The sequence below is a fragment of the Alligator sinensis genome, unplaced genomic scaffold (genome assembly GCF_000455745.1).
Source record: "Alligator sinensis unplaced genomic scaffold, ASM45574v1 scaffold748_1, whole genome shotgun sequence".
NCBI classification, from domain to species: domain Eukaryota; kingdom Metazoa; phylum Chordata; order Crocodylia; family Alligatoridae; genus Alligator; species Alligator sinensis.
In genome coordinates, this window is record NW_005842455.1 from 991,490 (window position 1) to 1,014,136 (window position 22,647).

At 44.6% G+C, this 22,647-nt stretch overlaps 1 protein-coding gene across 1 annotated transcript in view; it reads right to left on the bottom strand.

The window, feature by feature from the left end:
• FBRSL1 (fibrosin like 1) overlaps positions 1–22,647 on the bottom strand; it is a 676,121-nt gene that overhangs the window by 476,897 nt on the left and 176,577 nt on the right. The window contains 1 exon segment of the mRNA XM_014523175.2: positions 6,818–7,015. Within this exon segment, the coding sequence (XP_014378661.2) occupies positions 6,818–7,015 (198 nt within the window).

Consider the following 22,647-nt stretch of genomic DNA (forward strand, 5'->3'; position numbering starts at 1 on the left):
GGGGTAATTCCCAGGACTGCACTGTGCTCTGCCTGGCCCCCCTGTGCCTGGGCTCCTCCTGGCCCCACTCACTCCAACTCCTGGGCTGTGCTGTGCCATGATGCAGGCAGCTGGTGTCAGCTGCTCCCAGGGCCGCTGCAGCAGGGGCTGGGGGGAGTGGCAGCAAGTGGAGCACCGGGCAGCGCGGAACGTGGCGCAGCTTGTCCGCTCACCCTAGCCCCCACTGCAGCAGCCCTGGCAGCAATCGGCGCCAGCTGCAACAAAAACCGTCAGTGGGGCTGGGGCTGAGTTGGGCTCTTCCCAGGGGCGTGTGCCTCTGCATCTAGATGTGGCATGACAGCAGGCTGCTGCTGCACGCTGATTCTTCCCGGGACTTGCAGCAGGCACACTAGGAACAGCCCAGTGTCACCACCACTGCCACCTTGCAGCAGCAGCCTGCTGTCAACCCGTGCGCAGATCTGGGGGCACGCACCCCCAGGAAGAGCCCGACACAGCTCCCCAGCCTGCAGCCCTCCTGGGGGGCGCAGAGCAGCAAGAGACGTGCCCTGACCCCCCCAAGCCTGCACCCACTGACCGTTCTCATTGCAGCTGGTGCCGGTCACTTCCGGGGCCACTGCAGTGGGGGCTAGGGTGCGTGCGGACAAGCTGCACCATGCCCTATGCCGCCTGGGGCTCTGCTTGCTACCACTCCTCCCAGCCCCTGCTGCAGCGGCACTGGGAGCAGCCGACACCAGCTGCCTGTACCATGGCATGGTGCAGCCCAGGAGCTGGGGTGAGTGGGGACAGGCGGAGACCAGGCACGGGGGGGGACGACGACGACGACGACGACAGGCAGAGCATGGTGCAACCCTGGGAATGGCACCCCTCTTCCTGTCCCTTTCCTAGTCCCAGCCTCACTCCCTTTCTCGCTGCCTAGGAACATATCCCTATTTATTAGGGCTGTCCGAAGCTTCGGTAGCCAATTCGGCAGCTGAATCTCTACATCCAAATCGTCCGAATCAAATCAGGACAGTGATTTGAATCACTGAATCAAATCATTGCCCTCAAATTGACCAAATCCAAATCAAATGCTTGCTACTTTGCACAAGCCTAGCGAACACATACATACAAAACCAAAAGCAGCATGCTAGACCAAGGCAACCCTAAAAACCCACATTAAAAGCATCAAAGGTGCAAAGTTAGTTAGCTACTTTGAATCCTTTTGCTTTTTATAATCTGAGATATATCTAGTAACAGAAGTAAGGTTATTTTACATCCACTCTGACCTTACAGTTCAGCATCCATGCACAATGCTGGATAAAAATAAATCATCTACACGTTATGGATCCACAACCTGTACAGTTTAGGGTTTCTTGGCTGCAAATTCTCTTAAGTGACTACTAAGCCTTTACTTAAGGATGCTGTAAAGTTAAACCTCTTCAGCTCCTGTGTTACAAGCAAACCCTCTGCCTCCAGCCTTCTGGAGGCTTTAAAAGAACAATAAAGGCACTTTTGTAAGGTTTCCTTGGAACTAAAGGGGGAGAAGAGGGTGGGAAGCCCATAACCCCTATTTTTAAAAATGAGGAGAGGGGTCAGGTATGAAAATAAGGCATAGTGTTGGCAAAATTTTCCCCTGGGAAACATGATCGGTAGGGCACTGGTAACATAACCTAGATATGAAAGACAGCCTATCTGTTCAGTTCTAGCCCAGGTCAGCAGTGACTGACAGTGGTTCCCTTCTTTTGATTGCCTGGTGGTATATGTATTAATACGCCAGGGATACTTAAGTGATGAGCTCCTCAGAAAGCCTAAAACCAATGCAAGTAAACAAACATATGAAATAAGTTGGGAGGTTTCCAACTAGCAAGAGTCATTCTGACCAAATGTATTAATTTTCAATCATGTTTAGTCATTTTGTAGAGACCAGACAGACAAGGACATAAACATTTGCTCCACCTTCCCCTTCCCCCACAAGAAAAGGTATGTTCAAGTCACAGTTCAAGTTACACTGTTAAAGCATCACAGGCAGTTTGCACTTTCATGCCATACTGCATGTATTTTTGGGTGGACAGCTAGTCCAATCTAGTATACCATTCATTAAGGAAAAGTGCACATAAAAGTGTTTTAAAAAACCCTCTCTGTTCTAAACAGCTTATTTGTGGCTCAGCCTCATGTTGGGTGATTTGAATGGTGGGTATGGCAGGGAATGAAGAGGTGTAAAACAGTAATCTTTATGATGAATGACTACTTGCAGTCTGGTGCTGTAATTTTGTCATTATAGAAACATTTAAGTGGACTGTAAACATAGTCGGCACAGTATGATGGTCCCAACTTGACTGGCCCCTGTTCCTGTGGCTAGACAGCTTTTAGCAGCATCAGCTCTCTGGGCTTTGTTTTTTCCAGTATGATGCAGTCACACAAAAGATCAGCACAATTCCAGGCTGCATACCAGTGCCACTAGGTCATGAAAGCTGGAGAGAAATGTCTGCCTGGCTCAACAGCATCTGGATTAACAACGTTCAGTTGTGCACCTCTACCAGAAATGAACAAACTGGAAGGCTCTCAGAAAGCGAGTCAGAGAAGTAGAGGGATAGGTCAATAAAGAAAGAGAGAAAAAGCCAAATGTGTATAATGTAAGTAGAAAAAGCTCAACCACTGGAACTGCCAAAGGATGAAGAACTCATTCAGGCAGGATACAGCAGAAAGAGCTACACTAAAAAGGAAGAAGATACAGAAGTGCAATTTTCACCTAAAGCAAGAGGGATGTTTTTGAAAGTGCCATCTCATCTCCTAGAATAACAACTTCCCAACAGGAATGATGGAAGCCTTGATGACTGCCATACGCCTTTTGCTTTGTCTAATCCATTTTTTCAACAGCCTGCAGAGGAAGGGCCCATGCTGGCAGGTGGATGGGCTGTATGGCTTCAGAAATATTTTCCATTTCTGCCTTGCAATGGAGATTCCCCTTCCTGGCAGCCTTGGCTGCAGGTGGCCTTGGTTAGGAGTGAGAGACTGGTGCAATGAAAACTTCATGAAAGCATTCCTTTGGTGAGCAGGGCTGCCTGCTGTCAGCATCCAGGAGATGGGTGCCACCATGAAGGATTCTTGCTATGTTAAAATTGTTTGACCTTTAAACGATGCCTCATTCCTCCAAATACCCCTGGTACTCCAGTGTGACTTCCTTGCCTCCACTGAGAGAGCAGCCATTGACACAGCTGTCTTAAGCCAGCATTATCCTCATCTCAAATGCAACAACACACTCTTCCCTTGTGGGGAGAAAAAAAATAGAACAAACCCACAGTCTGTAAAGTCTTTGGACGATTTTCCTTATTTTACATTAAAAAAATCCACAATACCCTGCATTCACCCTGTTTGGTTACTGCAACATGTAAGGGCTTTTATACCATTACCTACTGGGCTGGAGCAGTATGCTGGAAGAGGTAGATTATTCCTCCCTGCTCTCCCCAACCCTCTACCCTCAGGTGATGGAACCACCAAATAACCATAGACAAATAGGAATTTGGACATTTTCTTTGTCAAAAGGAGTGAAGTTTTAACTTAATTTCCTAAAGAAAGCAGACAACCTAGCACTCAAATCAGCTTACCACTTTGTACCTCTCTAAAAGGATTAGAAGAGTGCCATAATTATAATGCCCAATTTGATTTATGAGAGGAGGCTGCACAGAAAAGAAGACTATTCTGTAGGCACTGCAGAAAGAAGGGATGAGAGAGAGAGGCTTCAAGTAGACCAGCAGAAACTTCAAAACAACTTCTCTCTCTAGGCTGTTAGTATTAAGCACTGAATATTTTCCAAATTAGGCAGGGGCATAATGCTAAATTTCTCCCAAACTGGGAAAGTTAACATTAAGTCCATTATTTCTAGAATGGGTTTGAACCAGAGTCTTGAACGATCCTAGCTCTGGGTCTGAATTTCATAGTTGTAAGAAACTGCACAAAAAAAGAAAGTAATGTTAAAAAAAAGGGAAAAATGATTACGCATAAATAATTTTTAAAAAGCTTTTGCTAATGGAGAAATAGTTTTATTTTATTTTATTTTTACACCTGAGCAAACCACAGATCACCTAATAGAGTCATTAGTAGTTAACAGACAGGGAGAATGTAGATGAGTATCTGCAATAAACATTTATCTCCACTGTGTTAAATACCAGCATGAACCATAGTTAGAATACACTGAACCCTAAGCATGGCTTGCTCCAAAAGGCTCATTGTGATTTAATGGGTCATTCATTGGAGATTTTGATTTATTCTCTTTGTATAACCTCCCTGCCCTCTACAGAAACCTGTTACCTCTACCTTCAGAAAACAAGGAAGACACCATACAAACAAATAAACGAAGAAATACGATTGGTGTGGAGGTGATGCCACTGGAGCTGTGGGCAGGATCCTTGGCAGACACTGGCCATGCAGGCCAAGTCCTTTGTGCCTTGCCCCTGTGGCCTGGGCCGGCTCTGCTATCCACCTGCCTTGCCCAGGGCTGACCTGGGCCAGCTGTGGGTGCGGCTGAAGGCAGGCATGGAGGGGCCAGCCTGGGCCATGGGGTTAGGGCCCTTCCCAGCTGGCTGCGGCTCCATGACAGCCCAACCCAGCCTAGGAGTGGGAAGCCAGGAGCAATCTGGGTGCACAGCTCCTGTGGCCACAGCCCAAACCACAGCTGGCTGCGAAGAGCCCTGCCGCTGTGGCCCACCCCGAGCGAGCTCCTCCGCACCTGCCCTCAGCAGCTCCCATGGGCCAGCCTGGCTCAGCCTCAGCCCCAGCCTCAGACAAGACTATGCTCTCAGCAGCCAGCGGGGCAGAAAGCTGGGCAGACCCCAGCTGGGTCCCTGTGCCCATGGAGGAAAGGGGGGACAGAGAAGTGTAATCCCCCTTCCTGACCCCCTTCGCCTGAGGCGCTGCCCTGCCCATGCCTCCACCTTGGGGACAAAGCTAGCAAGAGCCTGCTTCCCCCTTCCCCCTCTAGGCATACCCTGGCTGGGGTCCCTGCAGGCCAGGGTGGGGGGTTTAAATCCCTCCCCAATAATATTCAGTTTTGCCAGGGCCTGGCCATGTCCCCCACCCCCCCCCAGCCCCGCAGCTTCCCGCTGGCCTTGTGGCTGCTGCCACAGGGAAGGGAGAGCTTACTCCAGCGTCCCCCAGCTTCTGGCCTGAGCCACTGCAGGCATGCGGCTGCATTTCTAGAATCAAAAGTGAACGTCTATTCACTTGCAAATTGTTTCAATCTACACAGTTTAAATTAACCTACAAAATTGAATCAATTCAGGCTCAGGCTTTTTGAATGTCTGTACTTAGCTTTAGGGTTGTTGGTTGTAGCCATGTTGCTCTAAGGACATAGGCAAACAAGGTTTTTTGGGCAGATGTGATACCTTTTGTTAGACCAACTAAATAGCTGGAAAAAATTGTTCTTTACAAGCTTTCAGGCACCAACACCTTTCTTCAGGTGGAGATTTAACCTTCCCCCAGACACTTCTGCAACATAGACTCTCTCTCTATGCCTGAAGAAGGGTGTTTGTGCCTGGAAGTTTGCAAAGAACAATTTTTCCAACTATTTAGTTGGTCTAATAAAACATATCACATCTGCCCAAAGAACCTCGTCTGCATATGAAATCCCTCAGTGACGACAAGTGCTTCAAGACCCTGGTTTTACAGTTCATATAAAAGATGGCAATTCCATCAACGCATTGCTCTACAACACCACTGCAGGGCACTAATTCATTATAAACTCTGAGGAATGAGTGATATTAATTGGGTCGCTAGCCTCCCTTCTTGTAGCATCTTAGATAAAGGCCAGCAGACTCCAGTAACAGAGGAGTCCTGCCTCCTTCTAATTTGACAAGTCTCCTTCCACCACTGTATGAGGCAGCATTTGCAAATCCTCTTTCATTGCTCATTTATTTCTGAGCTTGGAAAGAACAAGTGCAGCAGAGAAGCAAGCAAGTCGGTCATCTCAGTGATTTCCATTTGGCAACATGTAACAACCACTTGGGGAGGTGTATGCTTGTAGATACATGCACTGCTGTGCCATGTGGATTTCAAGCTGATGAATGAGCACCAACTCCCCAACAAACCTCCCTGCTGAGTAGGAGGATGTGATAAATAGCCTGCCAGCCCCTAATGCCTGTTCCTCTTCACCTCTTTCACTCTGAACAAACACACTGGTTCAGACAAGAGCTTTTGGGGCTGTTGCCTTCGTGCTTGTAGCACTTCGGCTATGACAGCTAGACCTCCACGACCAGTGCTTATCGATGCTTTACAAAGCTTCGCTAGCACAAGGGAACGATATTAGCCACAGGAAGGAAAGTTTCAACCCTTCCCCCATCCCAGTTCTTTGTCTGAAAATACTCAAATGCTCCCCTAAACCTGATTCTGTTGGTCAGGGTGCAAAGGATCTTGATTTGGGAGATGAATATTGGTATCTTGTTTGCAAACCACCAGGTACACCTTAACAACTATTTTCCCGGCTGCTACTTGGCTCAATGATTTTCACTAGCGCCTAGTGTATCTATATAGCACGTGCTACACGGTAGGACTCACTGCACCCTATTGAAAATGCAGAACTGAAAAGTGGTTTTGTTCTTCTTAAGCAGAAAGTCTGCCTCCCTCCTGACCTTGCTTTTGTTTTCAATTTTAAGCAATGAAACATCCCAGCACTCCAGGCTGCCCATTTGACTAGGAGTCATGTAGAGGACCTAACAGTCCACAGTACATTTTGCCACAACATCTTTAACAGATTTTTTTAACAGTTCCAACCCAGCAGAAAAGGCAACATTTTAGTGTCTGATATGAAGACGCAGCCACTTCAAAGTAGATGCCTTTCTCTTACCTGTTTGGATATCAAGGGAAGTTTCTTCTTCACCCTCTCTTTGCCTCGTTCTGTCTCTCTCTCTGAGCTCCCGGCATCGTTGTTGTGACCGTTTTCACTTGGCTCAGCAGACACGCAGTTTTCAGATTCCCGAGGTTTCTTTCCTGGATGCCGCTCCCATTTCTCCTTTCGCTCCTGAGGCTTTAATGACATGTCCTTCTGTGGATAGGAAAGAACATAGTAAAACCTTTAGGGTTTCTGGGGCAAGGACTCTCATTTTCTGTCTCTAGCATTATCCAAGATCCTAGTATAGTGGAGCTTTAACCTTCCTCCAGGCACTACTGCAATATACATATTAAATAATAATAATAAAAATGCACACACGGTACTTTCTTTTAAGGGAAAAGTTAAAATGAATAATTTAGGCAATACAAATAGTAAATTTACATTAGATTAGGATAAGCATTCTTCAGGCTATATGGCTGGTTAATTTAGGGGGATGACGGAACTCATTCTGACAATGGGTTCACCACTGAATAATTCAGAAGCCATGATTCATAAGCACCCAAACATATCTGCATCCCTGAAGCAAGTTCTTTAAGGCTTGTTATTAACCTCCAGCCTGGATTTGGGCGCACAGGCCCTGACTCACGAAATCACTTAACTATTGCCTTAGGCCCTGTCCTGAAGAGGTATGTTTAAATCAGTGGGATTTGAACAAGCAATAAACATTAAGGCACTTGTATAACTGTCTTCCTGAAATCAGGATCAGAATTAATAAGTTAAAAGCATGGACATTCGAAATACTAGCATGGTCAGTAATAAAAAAAATTGACTGAAACATACTGATGTCAGATAAAAGGTTATAGTACTATCCAAGGCACCTTAAAATGGGATAAAATTAAATGCTGGAGAAAATTATGTGAAACACATATGGAAAAATGTAAAGGCAAAAAATAATATATACAAAAATACCTTGTTGTTGAGGCAATCTAATTCCAGCTAGAGGGCTGCCATGCCTTTTGTACAACTGCCCAAGTGTCAAGACTAAACTCTTTTTGGAATGCTTTCCAGACTCTACATCCCTATTAATTTTTCATGTGAGCTAACTGAATCAGATTAGGAGATGCATTAAAACTGATGCTAATCATGCCAAAACTTGTCAGCTTCAGCCAGATAAACTTCTCCTCTCCTTTTTAAAAATGCTCAGGCCATTCCTTCTGACTCATTCACAATCACACCATCAATATTCATGCCCTGTGTGAATGGCAGTCACAAGAGAACCCCATTCATTTTGACATACACACACCTTCACTGTAGCAAGAGTTGCATCAGCTAGCTGGGCTCTTGAAACCCAAGGTACTACAGCAAAGAAAGAGTTGGGAATTAGGACAAAAAGCCCTGCTGACTCCACACTATTTTTTTCTCTTTTAATTAACAGATTGGCCTCCTAAGTATGCAACACTCTGTTTCCATTTCAAAATCGCTCCCTGCTTTATGTGTGCTTTCCTTTTGCAGCTAGGTGATGCCCTGACATTCTAGAGAAGCACATAAACACCTGAGCTTGAATCTGGTTCAGGGTGACAAAGGAAAAAAAAATAAAGCTAATTTTCAATCCTTAGCTAAACCCGAAGACATTCATTACACATAGCCAGGTTAGAGCATAGTTTAAGAAAGGATTGTCTTAACAGCTGGCAGTGTCTCTAACATCTCATGACTAAAGAGCAAGCTGTCAAAAATTAGCAACGTCTCCTAGAAGTGTAGAAGAAAATGGACTAGCCTGCTGTATCTGTAAATAGTGAGAGATTCCCAGAAAATAGTTGTATGGCATTATTCTCTGTAAATGGAAAAAACTGAGAAATGAATGTAGTTTGTGTGTATGGTGGGGGGAGCTGAGTTTGATGGTAACCCTGAAGCACGGTTAGAGTGGTTGGAGAGCCACTTAAAGAAGGTCACATCCTCCTCCTCGCTGGGATGTTGCAGAGACAGAAATCAACATTCTAAGCACTGACAATGAATTAGAAACTAGTGCCATGGAAATTACATTGCCCTGTTAATTAACTGAGGCTCAGCAAAATATTAGAAACAAAAGCCATTGAAAACTTGTCTGGTTCCAGCTTTTAGTGTGCATTTACAAGGGTATTTTCAAGTCACTAATGGTCCTAACTTTAAATGGGAGTGAGGCCCTTAACTGCAATCAGTGCCTTTGGAAAAGCTCCCTTTTAATCTCACTAGCATATTTACTGCAAATTCCTATAGGGTTCTCAAATCTTTCCCACATGCTCAAGCTGGTGCCATGTAACAGTTCTGCTACAAAATCATGCAATATCTCTTGCTTGGAAATTCAGCTGTCTTCCCAGTTTTGTTTGGAGATTTGAGGTTTGTTTTATCTCAGAACTGGCAGTGAAATTAATTCAGGGAATGCAGTCGCAGCTGGATCAGAGCCAAGGAAATACATTTGCTTGTAGTGCCCCTTCTGCCCAAGAGTCTCAAAGCACTTCACAAACATTAATGAATTAAGACTCAACACCCTGTGATTTAGGCTATCATCTGTATTCCACACATACGGAAACTGAGCCCCAGACAGGTGGAGTTGCTTGCTCAAAGTCTCATGGCAAGTCTGTGGCAACTGCTAGGCACAGGCACTAAATATCTCAGTCCCACGTCCTAACAGGACCCCTCTCTTTCTCAAGGATATTTATACATAGTCCTGGGAAGAAATACTGACACAAAAAAATGATGTGCATCTCAGATCACAAGAGAGGAGCAGCTGGGGTTTGTAGTCAGGGGCTGGGGTGTGCGCCTGGTACCTACAGGGAAACATCCAGTCTGCAACCCCTGCCTTCATTCACATTCCCTACTCCATCTCCAAATTACCAGCCCAAAATGGAGCAAAGTCTTTTCTCCCCTACTGCAAAATTGTATGGCCTTCCCCTGCAGGAAGAATCTCCCAACTCTGTGTCTCCATGGGTTAACAATCCACAGGGAAACCTGCTGTATGAGAAGATGCAAAAGCACTGATCTTTTATTCAAGCAAGAATGTGTGCACATGTGCTCCTGATGTTGTCACTTTGACCTTTCTCTGACAGCAAGCCACTTAGGCTAGGGACAGAAATTACGCATGAACCGGTATAAGTGATCGGAGACCAATTCAAATCTGTAACACAACAGAAGTTCAGTGAACACAAAGAGCTTTCAAAATGGCCAAAACCGGTTTAAGATAAACCTGGAGGGATGCAATATCAGACTTAACTGATTTAGGTTAAATCAGTTTATTAAACTTCTGTCCCAGATCCCTTCCAGATTCAAGTCAACTTACAGTCCCTCAGCATCCCAAGATGCTCTGCACCTCTCAAAAAAAAAACCCCTCTCGCAGGGACGGTTGGCTAGCATTGGCCCAAGGTGTCTGCTCCAGCTGAACTGGGAAATATGCTCTAGCCCCCACCCCCCGGTTTCTGGCCTGGGCCCTTGCAAGCATGTGGCTGCATTTCCCAAATGAAAAGTGAATGTCTGTTCACTGGGTTATCAATTCAATCTATGCAGCTCAGACTAACCTGCAAAGGTTGAATCAATTCAGCCTGGGGTTTTTGACTATCTGTACTTAGCCTTAAGGTACCTCTATACTGTCGCAGCGTGGCCGCAACATACAGAAATGCTACCCCGCTTCCAGTTCAGGGAGCAGCGTACAGCAGATCAGGTGTGGCACTGCAGTATGCGGCTGTCTGGCATTATGCTGGGGGTAGACTTAGCCTTACTTAAGCAGGCGTCAGGGCTCCTGGGTGACTGCTCCTCCAAAGGGAATGCATCCCCATTTCCCCCTCTCCAGACAGGAGTCAGCCCAACCCATTTCTCTGGGTCCCAAGCCACGGACTCTGCATTAAATGGCAAAAAAAACATTTCTCTCCATCTCCTGCTGCTGCTTCTCTGCACGGCAGTGTCTCTCTCTCTTTTTTTCCACAGCTCCTATCAACCTGCACCTCTCCCCTGGAGCAGTCTGCAGCCTCCCTTCTGCCTGGGCTGCAGTTTCCACAGCTGTTTCTAATTGGCTGCCTGGTCACAGCTGAGGGAGGTAATCAGGCCCTTTCAGCTGCAGCTGGGTAGGGAACAGAGCCTGCATCAGGCTGCCCATGCCTGGGTTGGGCTATGAAGACATCAATCCAGGCTATAGTTGAAGATGTGACTGCAGCAAGGGCAAGCCTATAAGGATCTCTGTTGGATTTAATCTACTGGGTAATAGTCATGAAGATGCAGGGGCACAGACTTCAGTACGGACCAGCAAGTCAAGTGCGGACCTAAGATCCACAGCAGGTTTCTGTGACTCCTGCTGGGATCTGCACAGCCAGATATGTATGGCTATTACTGCCCGAACTAGCTGGTGCTGGTGTGTTCACACACACAGCAAATCACACCTCCACATACAGCAACAATATACCTTTTGCTGCTTGGAGCCTTTCTGCCTGTCTTTTGGGCCACGGGCTGTCTGCATAAGGGTTTGAGCTGCATTTGTAAATGATGCGGCAGAGAAATACTCACACATAGGCCTCAGGTTTGTGATCACGTCTCTTGCTCCACTTGGCCTGCAGCGAGGCATGCCTGCCTTGCTCAGGTATGGCTAAGAGACAGGAGAGAGGGCAGGTCTAGAGGGGGACTGAAATTTGGTGGCAGCAGTTGGGGAAAGGGGTAACATTTGATCTGGTGTTTTCACTCTTTGTAATCTTGAGAGCAATGCTTGGGGCATACTCCATTTCCCCCTGTGTAAGTCTAAACACAGACTGCCTCAGCATATGTGCTTTCAGTGTATCCTTGTGACAATTAAATCATGAAAGCAGAAAATACGGCACCAGCAGATTTTTGCATAGTCACCTCCACGCACTCTGTTTGATCAGGAGAGAACAATCAGCCCTAGAGGATCTTGGCTTAAACTCACATCCCCAGCTTCCTACTGGCCAGTTATCGCTGCATGTTTGCTCAACCCAGGCTCAAATTCTCTCTTAATCCTTTGAGTTTACACAGCTCTTTAAGATTTCAGAGCCTGCAAGCAGGGGTGGGAATGAGGGCTGAAAATATGGTTTGCACTGAGAGGACTCTTGTGAAGTCTGTGACAGAGTGCAAAGCAGCACAATGGGAAGAAAAGCCTGAAACCTGCTGGTGAGATGCAGAGTAATGTGTGCTCAAGTGGCTTCACATTCTGGTCAACACTTACAATGATTTACTTTCGTGAGTGGCAAACCAGATGACAAATGAAGTCTGTCCTGATTCCAAGGTAGGTGGGTGGTCGCTACAAGTCTAAAAAGCAAAGTTACTTTCCATTATTGTTACCAGTTACTTTCTATGATTGTCTAAACCCTTCTCTCCCCTGTGCCTCAAGTCTCTAAGAGATGAGGCTAGCTGGTTTCTTAAATGGGAAGCGTTCCTATCCATCACTCTCCATCCATCCATCTCTATCACTCATTCTGTCACAGGACAGAGTTGCTATCGTGAAGTGTGTCATCTGAGAAATGCAGAAACCCTGGCTTCAGCTCTCAAACTTGAGGGGTCACTCAACAGAAATATGAAAACTGCTCTCTCATACATCCAAGTCTGTTTGTATCTCTATAGAGTGCTCTCACAACCCTGACCAGGGAGCCAAGGAACAACGTCATGACCCAGGCTATGTGCAGTCTCCATTACTATTGCACAATTAGTAGACTGGCCCATTGGGCTCACTTTTGAACAGTCCTGGGAGAATTACTGGCCCGCAGAAATGGACTGAATCTGTTACTTTATGGCTCCCACTGGTGTAGTATCTAAGCACCGTATAACAGTACACACCTCCTCCGACTCATTATCGTTCTGACTCAGTATTTATGAATTTTCTAAAGTAAACAGCTCTTTACATTTGCCTAGGAGAGACAGCCCCTCTAGTCCATTAATTTGCATAATAATTATATATAGGAGGTGTCCCTGTTAATGGATGCTGGTAGAAATGGAAGGATATATTACTTAGCAGATTTTCACAAGGATCCGAAAACAAAGTGAACTTTGGGGGAGGCATTTCAAGAAAGGACCACTGGCAGAAAGAGCAGGAGAAGCTGTATCAAGAATACAGGTGAGCATAAAAAGACCTGAAGCCAATAGACAGAGAAGCTGAAGGGAGTAACAAGTACAGAGCCTGGGGAGAAACATAAGGTGGAGGGGAGGAGGAGAGAAGTAAAGGAGAGACTTAAGCTAGCATGAGACCCATCAAGGCGCAGACAATGAGCTTAAATATAGTGTGGTGAAAACCAAAAACCCAAAAAGGGATTAAAGCAAGCAGCAACACGGTGAAAGCGGTAGGGGAGGAAGAGGATTTTGTAAGCCCTGCTCCATCTGTGCGGCAGGGGTAGAGAGAGCTCACGTAGGGAGGTCACCGAGGAGGATACAGTAAATCAAGGTCTGCCCCAGGCACAGTGTTTTATGAACAGCAACAGTTCATCTGGCGGGAGGCCAGCTCAGCAAGCGGGACCCGGCTCCCTAAGGTTCAGAACCGTGTTGGGACAATTTGGGAAGCAGGCTGCTGGCATCTCAGCCAGGATGCTGCCATGTGTGGGAGGTGGAAGTTCTCACTTCCCCTTTCATGTCTCACACAGTTGTTTGTTTTACTTTCCCACCCTCTCTTCTCCCCTATTGGGAACTTGACTGAAAGCTGAACTCAAATTGCTCAGCCTTTCAGAAGGTAGCTCAAAATGTAAAGAGTAGCAGCCTGGGTTTGAAAAGGCTCTCTCTGACCCTAGATTTAGGCAATGAATTCAGTTTCAATTTAAATGATTGCAAGTGAAATCCTTGCTTGTTTAAACTACAGTCCTGCCTTATGAGATGACATATTCCAAACTGGTTCAGGTCTTACTTTTTTAAATGCATGACATTTACTCTGACCCTGTCAAATGTCTGGCTCAGGAATAAGATGGCTGCCTGATAAACAGACAACCTTGGAAAGGTTAAGATGTTTGAAGCTGCCAGTGCTTTGCAGGTTTACAATATATGCGTTATCTTAAAAATAAAAACAGACAAAAGCAAGGTACTCCACATAATCAAAATAGTCACATTTATTATCAGAGACTGGGTTCCTTTTCACCTGTGGGAAGCTGCAACGTTACCTACTAAATGACCGGACGTGTTTTCTAAAAATTAACCTTTTTGCTACTAACACATTGAAAAACAATGCAGCATCCCTGAAGGCTTTTAGGTAAATGCTTCCTTCATTAAAGGACACATTTGTAAGATACATAGCTAAAATGTATGATAGAAAGATTTAGTTTAATATGATTTATAATTGGCTTGAACCAACAGATATGATCAATGACTGGCTTAATTCAATTCGTTATTCTACCAGATGCACAGCACTGCGATAGTCAAATACCTACATTTAATGCAACTTCCTTTTTTGCTTTCCTCCTTCTCGTCTGCCTAGGAATAAGCCCACAGCTCATGCTAACCAGGAGAACAATTCTAGAAGTATAGTACAATGTAGAATATCAAATACCTCTCTAGCTACTGCACGTATTGTAAAAACTTAACAAGGGCCCTATAATTTATACTTGTGGGTGTGGGCATGTGGGATTTTGCCCATGTTTTGGCACAAATAGTCCAGGAATAATGCACTGCTGAAATGGAGGAAAAGTCCACCCCTTCTACCATATTCTGCAGGTTCTACAGGAAGTCATTTCTTGTAGTATATGGTTCTGTTTGTTTTTTTCCTCCCGAGACTGTGAATTCCCTTGCAGGATTTCAGAGTCTGAGTGCCTTACTGCAGAGAACTGCATGTCTTCCCCGCTACCTACTGACAGGCATACTGTACAGCTATTAAAACTCCCACAGGTGCTTGCTGTCCATCAGAAAGGAAATGATCCCATTTTAAGCCATCAGTACTTCCTCTAGCGATGGCAGTAAATGCCCAACGAGTGCTCACAGAATTACTGTCAGCGGAAAGTGTGTCAGAGAGCAAGGGAGCTTAAATGATTGAAGGGAAGCTGGGGCACCATTTTCAGGTAGATGAAATGAAGCATATTGTGAGACCAACCTGCCCAGCTTTTACAGTCTATAAGAGAGCTGAAAGAAGCCTCCATTTACCAGGCACCACAAGGCTATCCTGCCTGGCTTTCACAACAGGTACAAATGTGTTTGGGTTGGAGATGCTTTAGACAGCAATACAAGATCAGCCTGCATGGTTTATATAGGCTATAAAGGACCTAGAAAGATACAACTGTCTGACCACCTACTTCAGTTCATTTCAGCCACAGTTTAATATGAATTCTCAAGAGGGATGCGTTATTCTTCTTGTCAATGTATTCAGGAAAAACACCAACGTAGCAGCCTTACAAGGTCAGTTCCCAAGGGAAGGGCAGCAGCGGTGCAGGCCTCTCTCATGCTTCTCTGCAACTATGGCTCCAGCCTGTCATGCTGAGAATGCCATCAGCAGAAAGAAGGCTGTTCATTTGCCACAGTCCATTCATTTGTTGGCAAGGGTGGTAAGATGTGCCAATTTTGTGCATAGTTTTCTCTACTAAGAACTGGATGCAAGTCACCAACTCATGCCACCTAGGTTATTTTCTTGCACCCACACCCTAGATGCATGACACTACACATCCTGTTATCAACATCTCAACTAACATCCATGTCTCTCCTCTGTAATTCTGTGTGTCCACTCCCTACAGTATTACTTTGGGTTCTTCTGTGTCCTCCATTAAAGGAGCTCTCAGCATTGTACAGTTTTATAAGCTACAGAGCAAACGTTGCAACACTCAGGTGCATTTTCAGTTTACAGCCAAGGGATTCAGGCCCTAAGATGTAAAACTGACACACAGGAAGTCAGACCAATAGCAGAACCCTAGAATCGCACTGTCCTATGCTTTGACAATATAAAGATATAGGGATTATTAAGAAGGGAATTGTAAACCAAACTGAAAGCATCATCCTGCCCCTTTATAAATCCACGGTGCATCCACATCTTGACCAGTGTGCCCAGTTCTGGTTCCCACACCTCAGAAAGGATATAGAAGTACTAGAGAAGGGACAAAGCAGAGCAACGAAGATGATTAGTGGTATAGAGGGGCCTCCATATGAGGAGAGACTAAAGAGGCCTATTCAGTTTAGAAGAGACTCTTGACAGGGGAACATGATATGGGTTTACAAAATACTAAATGGCAAAAAGAAAGTAAATAGGGATTTATTATTTACTATCTCTCACAATACAAGAACTAGGGTCACACAATGAAGCCAGCAGGTAGTAAGTTTAAAACCAACAAAAAGACATTCTTTTTCATACAGTGTGTAATTCAAGCGTGAAACTCGCTGCCACCAGATGTTGTGGAAGCTGACAATTTAGCCAGATTTAAAAAAAGGGGGTTGGACAAATTCTTGGATAAAAAGGTCATCAGTAGCTATTGAGCACAGGACTTAGGGATTCAGCCCCTGAATCAGAACTTCCGAGACCTTAAATACTGGAAGCTGCAAATGAGAAAAACTGGGAAAAACCAGATGGACCTATGGTGTGAGCCAGGAAATGGCAATTCTTATATCATCACTGATTTGCATTGATTTGCAAAAGTCATACATTTGACAGCTTGGGAGTCAGAAGTCACTTAAGGCTCATCAACACAGAGGCACTCAGAAAAGTTAATATAAATGAACTCTGAACTCTTAACCGTTTAGAAACTAGAACCCTAGCTGCAGTGCTCTCTGTGCTGGACTTAGCACAGGAAAAGTTGCAGCATTTATATAATTAAAAGACACAAAATTCAATATTATTAAAAACAGAAAAAGTCTACTGAAGTAGTTTTTAAGTTCAGCTGCTATAAGACCAAGTCTGTATACTAAAAAAAAAGTACTACGCAATTCGTTCTCTAGCAATTTTTTTCTTGGCTGGGAAACAGGAAAAACTTTAGGATTGGTCCAGTGACAAGAAATATGTAATCCATCTGCAAAAAGCAGCTGTCCAAGGCACTTTGCTCTTCCATCCACCCTAAACCTCAGGGAATTCAAGGCTTCTGCTTCAATAGAGAAACAAGAGTCAGGGTGCTAACAAGTGTCATAGCATTTAGTGAGAACTGGTATAACTGTTATCCTTTTACTATCCAATGATCTCCCTTCCGAAGCAGTGCAAAATAAGGAATGGAAGGTAAGACATAATCAGAATGTCTCCTGCATAGGAATTCATGATGGGATAAATATCACCCTGGAATAACTTCCAAATTGTGCTTTACTGAAGACCAAACTCTGCAGCTCTAAATTGATTTTGTCGAGATTGATACCATCTCTGTGAAGCCTAACAGGCATTTTGCTTAGTACTGTGGACCGGTATTGGGCAGATACATCTCCACCCCTTCTCTTCTTAAAACTTCAAGGTGATGCCCTTATTCTCAAGGACTGTGGTCCTTTCCAGGGCACACTACTGAGTAAGGGTCTTCCATAACAGTGGTCTAAAACGATCACCTTTTCAACCAGAGTGAGAATTTTCCCAAATTGAGCATCTTGCAGTGGGATAGATGTGGGTGCAATAAATATGCAACTAGCTGGGAAGAATAAATAATATTTTCCCCAGTGCTACCCAAAGAGCCATATACCCTGAAAGACGGTGCCAGGCAACCTCATAGTCATGTCAGTAGTCATTCATTCATATCTCAAGCAATGCTGGTAACAGGAGAAATATGCCAGTATAGTGAGTTATTTTAATGTATTTTATGTTATAATACATCTTCACTCAGAAAGCAAAGGTCATTAATAGATTTTCACATGTTTACAGACAGCAGCAATTTCAAGCTCTGTAATTTTGAAATTGCATGTCAGTCTCCCAACTTCCAGCTGTTATCTCAACATTAGGTAATGAGCACAAAGCAAAGGTTATACCATCAGTTGAACCAGCTTATGTACTGCATCCAGAAAGACAAATCATTTATTAAATTCTAATTACCCATATATTATTTCTACATCTTATATTAGAACACCAGAGCAAATCCTTGGTTTATGAAGAGACTGGCAGCCAGAAAGAGCAGCAGTGAAGGTATTCTTGCTAATGTGGCAAAACAGCGTGTAGTTAGGTTTCTTCCTCATCTTCTCAAATCACTGCTGATTTACGACGGTATCTCAAAAACATAACCGCATCTTGTTACCACCACACCAGCTGGTGCACATATAGCTTTCAGCCCCAATTGTGTTTAAGTACTTTACAGATGCCTATCATATAGACATTAATGTCTACTTAAAATAATTGTCTTTGATCAGAGAATTAAAGTGTTTGGGGACTATCCAATGTGCCATCTGAACATGTTCCAGTTCAAATGTTTCAGACAGAATTGATGCAATGCTAAGAATTCCCACTGAAGCCTTTGAGTTTCTTGAGAAAAGAGCGTGAAGCTCTCAGTTAAGTTTTCACAGGATGTTAGGTGAGTTTCTACAGATTTCCACAGATTTTAAGGTGGGATGAAACCTTTGTGACCATCTCCTTTGACTCTCCTGTGTGATATAAGCTAAGAAACATCATCTGGTGTGGGTTTGGTTAGGGAAGATTTGGAATGCATTCCAGCCAAAGTGTAGCACTCAAACACTGTTGTCCCTTTTTATTCCCAGATTCCCTTTTTCATCCCTAGTCCTGGGTGGTGCCGAAAGCCAAAAATACCAGTTTATTCTGTTTCGACTCCAACTCTCAATGTACAGGTGTTGGAAAAGCCCAGCATCAAACACTGGCTTTGAAGTAGGATGGACCAGCACCATCCTTCTATATAAGTGATGTCTCCTGCAGTGACAACAGTCTCATCCTTGCAACGTAATGCCTCCCTAATCTCTACTATTTCCTTTGCCAGCAATGAATTTCACATGGGGAAATCCCATGCTTTGGCATTAAGCAATTCCAGCTGTGATTTTCAAACATGCCCAAAACAGCGAGGCCCCCAAATACCATCGAATATCAAAAGGAAGCTCTTTGGTTTCCTTCCATTCCCTGGTCCTCTGCTTTCGGGGTACATGTGAAAAGGAACAAGCACAGATCAAGTGTGAAGCTATGGGGATGACAGACTTCTACAGGACTGACAAATGACACCCGCCAACCCTACCCTAGCTGCTTGGGCCTGTCTGTTTATAGTACCTGACAGTGAGAACTAATCAATCAGTATTTTCATTCATGTTCTTGATGGGACTTAAATGAGTGCCCTCAGTCAGTTAGCTTCACCAGTCACTAAGGAAAGAGCAACAGACAAACACCCCAGCAGGACTGGAGACAATTAAGACTCTGGAGTAAACAACAATGACAGAGGGGGAAAGAAAGGAAAGCTCTAGAGGGAGGAACATGTGCAGAATCAAAATGACGTGATTCACTATCCAAGCATGTAAAATAAGGCCTCGGGCAGGCGTAGCTGACAGGACAATAACTGATTGTGGAGAAAGACATCAGTGGAGCAGGTGCAATCAATCACTCCTTCCTGCAGTCCCTCCAAATCCAGAGTGAACGGTGCAATTCTTCTTCTGCTCTGCTGCCCACTTTCCACAACAGAGGAGGGGGGCGAAGGGGGAGGGAAGGACTGTTTGGGCACGGAGCACTGAACAGGGGCAATTTAATGCTTTCTTCACCCCTGCCACCTCCTCCTGCACTACTTAGCATCATTATTTCCTCTCTCCGCATTGTTTTCAGACCCATCAGAAGGGTTAGCTTTGCTGCTCCACACTCACAACCCCACCACCAGAAAACTGACTGCTACGTTTGTTTAAACCATTTTCGTTGCTTTGTGCCAGTAACTCCTTAACAGAGAGAGGCAGGAGTTAGAACATGGAGCTCTCCAGCCCCAGCAAGGCAAACTCTCCCAAGACAACGGAGGAAGCAAGTGCCTTGGGAGGATATCAGGTATCCAGGTTGTAGCCGTATGGGTCTAGAGGCAAAAGGACTCGGAATTTGTGGTAGTTTTTGCAGACATTTTTTGTAAAAATCTAGTTGGCCTAATAAAAGATATCACCTCTGCCATGAGTTTTGATTCCTTTGGGAGCATATCATGTTTCATTTGCTGGAATGGATATGTAACCCATGGGTGGCGACTATAACAGCTCAGTGAGAAGAAAAGCAGGTCAGGCAGAGAAACTGGAGGCCAGACTCCACCAAGGATGTGATTCTCTTCTAAGTAGCAGCACCATAGCTGACTGTACCAGATGAATGCTTACTCATGCCAATAACTAGTACTAGCAAAACCAGGTGTAATATAAAGCCACCTAGTAACTGCGGATGCTATACGAACATGAGCACAAGAGAATAAGTAATTTGTGGATGCTAATCCTCATTCTGACACGGATTAGCTGTATGACCACATACAAGATATACAGCTCCAGTGTGTCCGCGTTAAGCATGACAGCTCTGCTGTGTTGTGATGCAAGGATGAGGAGTGCTATGAAGTGCTGTTTATTAACTGAGTTCTTACCCTGCCCCGATTACGATGCTCATTTATAAGCTTTTTTTTGCCTATCCTTTAACATGGCACTTCATAATCCAGGCAAAGCAGTGCAATACCATCACCCCGTGTACAGCCGATGCCTAAATTTGCCTCCCCCACCAGGTGGCGGAGGAGGTGCAATGTAAGTGGCACAGCAAGAGTCCTCTTTCCAATCTCCATCTCAGGAGCCTGTTGCTAAGCAACTAAATGACTCACGTATCTGCTATGTATTCCCTTCTCCACCAGCCCAGAGAACAGGTTCCAGTATATTTCCAGACACGGCTCCTCCAAAGGGCAGCGCTTGTGTTTCGTGGGTCTTCCTAATCAATTTAACGTACAGATTATCCCCTGCCAAACAGCTCCAGGAGCTGCATGGAGGGAAAGATAGTAAATAAAAAACGATATTGAGAATAAAAATTCTTATAAACAAATAGAAGGGGAGAAAGGCAACACATTCCTACATCCAGCCAAGAATACAAAGGAAAAAAAAGAGCTTATCTTGGAAAAAGAGAAGTTTCCAGGTGTTTAAAAGGACAGAAGGAAAGAGGGTGATTTATCAAGTGGAAGCCAGCCCCATCCCCTCAAGCGCAAATACCACCCTCTGTGATGAAGCACAAAATAAAGGTCTTTTCTAACAGTGCTGCCTCTGACTGCCAGTGAAAAGGCTTTAAAACCCATCAAGGCCAACTTAAACATCAATCCACCCTTCACAGGCAGCCAATTTGGAGAATGCAGGGCCAAGTTAATAAACCTGTGTCTAAAGGCATTTCTCTCTCCATCTCACTCGCTAATAGATTTCCCATCCACACATTAATCTGTTATTCATATAGATGAAGAGCTTTGTGGCTTTTCAATTTTGTTAGGAAAAGCTTTCTTCCAGCCAAAAAGGAAAAAAAAAAAGGCTGGGAGCGAAGGGGAGGGAAGGCAGGGGAAAGACCTTCCATAATTAATAAGTAATAATACTACACTTAGCTCTCACGTGTGTTGCATCAGCAAAGCTCAAAGTGCTTAGAAAGGAGATCTCCATGTGACTGATGGGGAACCTGTAGCACCAAAAGGTGAAGTGACCCTTTGGCCAAGGATAACCCAAGGCTATTGACAGAACTAGGAACAAAATCCATATTTCTTGAGCACCAGCTTCATGTTCTTTCTAATAGAGGATACCGGCTAGGTCAGGTAGGTACTCTCTTTCCTGATCACAGAAAAAAAGCATTTAATATCTTGCTGGAGATGTAAGGTTTTCTAAAGTTTCTGCCAAATAAAACAGAGGGCCTCAGCTGCAAAGAGAGCAGGTGGAGTTTGTCTAATTTCATCTTCACATGATTTGCAGAATCCCAGACCAAATCACCATCGTGATAGTGAAGACCACAGGATCAATCTATAAATTCAAACTGGTCATTACTAAGAGAGCAAGAACTGGCAGCTCTTACTGGCTTCTGCGTTCTCACACATATACTGGCCTTCCTAACATGCTGCTTTGAATGTCACTCTAATCCCACACCATCTGGCCAGCGTGTGGGGTGCACACAGAGGAGGGAATGGCACGCTGGATGACAGCTAAATGACATATCAACACAGCAACATGGACCCAGTGCCGGAGTGCAAAGTTGAACAGGTACTTGGGAAACATGAAGCCAGTTAAGTACTCCAGGGGTGAATCTTCTTGCATATGTGATCTCTATGTAAACATTTGCTTTGTTTGTAGAAACCATTAGTAATGCTTCAAAGATATATGACCTGTTCTTCTGAAGCGTGGATTCAAAGTGTGTGGGGTATCACATTGCCTTCCCCAACCCAAGAGCTAAGTCTTGATCTCAAAAGCATAGGTTTTTCTACCTCTGCTTTTGTATTTGCTCTTCCATGTCCCACCTCAGGCATCACAGCACAGTCGAAACCAATATGTTACTTTGGGACTCGCATCATTCCCTGCTCCCTTACAGAGATCCTTAACACTTCACTTCTCTACTCCTGCAGAGATCATTCCTTCCTTCATTCCAGCTATTTCTAAAATAACTTTTTCAAGCAATCTACTGAGGAGGGAAGCAAGGGTGCACTGACAGCAGCATGACAGGCAATCTCTGCCTCAAGGAACAGAAGTTCTCCAATTCTCTGCTCACCTATAGTGGTTTCATGTTGCAGTAACTCCACCGACAAACAGCATCACCTCTGAAGGGAGGCAGAAAAGGAAAATAAAAAACAAGAATTTTGCTTCTGCCGCCCCAGGAAGTGGGAATTCCCCAAACAACACAGCACCTCGCAAGGGATCCAACATATAAGAGCCTACTCAGCCAAAAGAAAGAAAAAAAAAAAAACCAACAGAAAAAACCCCAACCAACCATGCACCAGCTAGATCCACACACCAGCTCTGTGCAGGGTGCAAAACCACTCTGCAGAACAAGGAATTTTGTTTATGCCTTTGCAGGT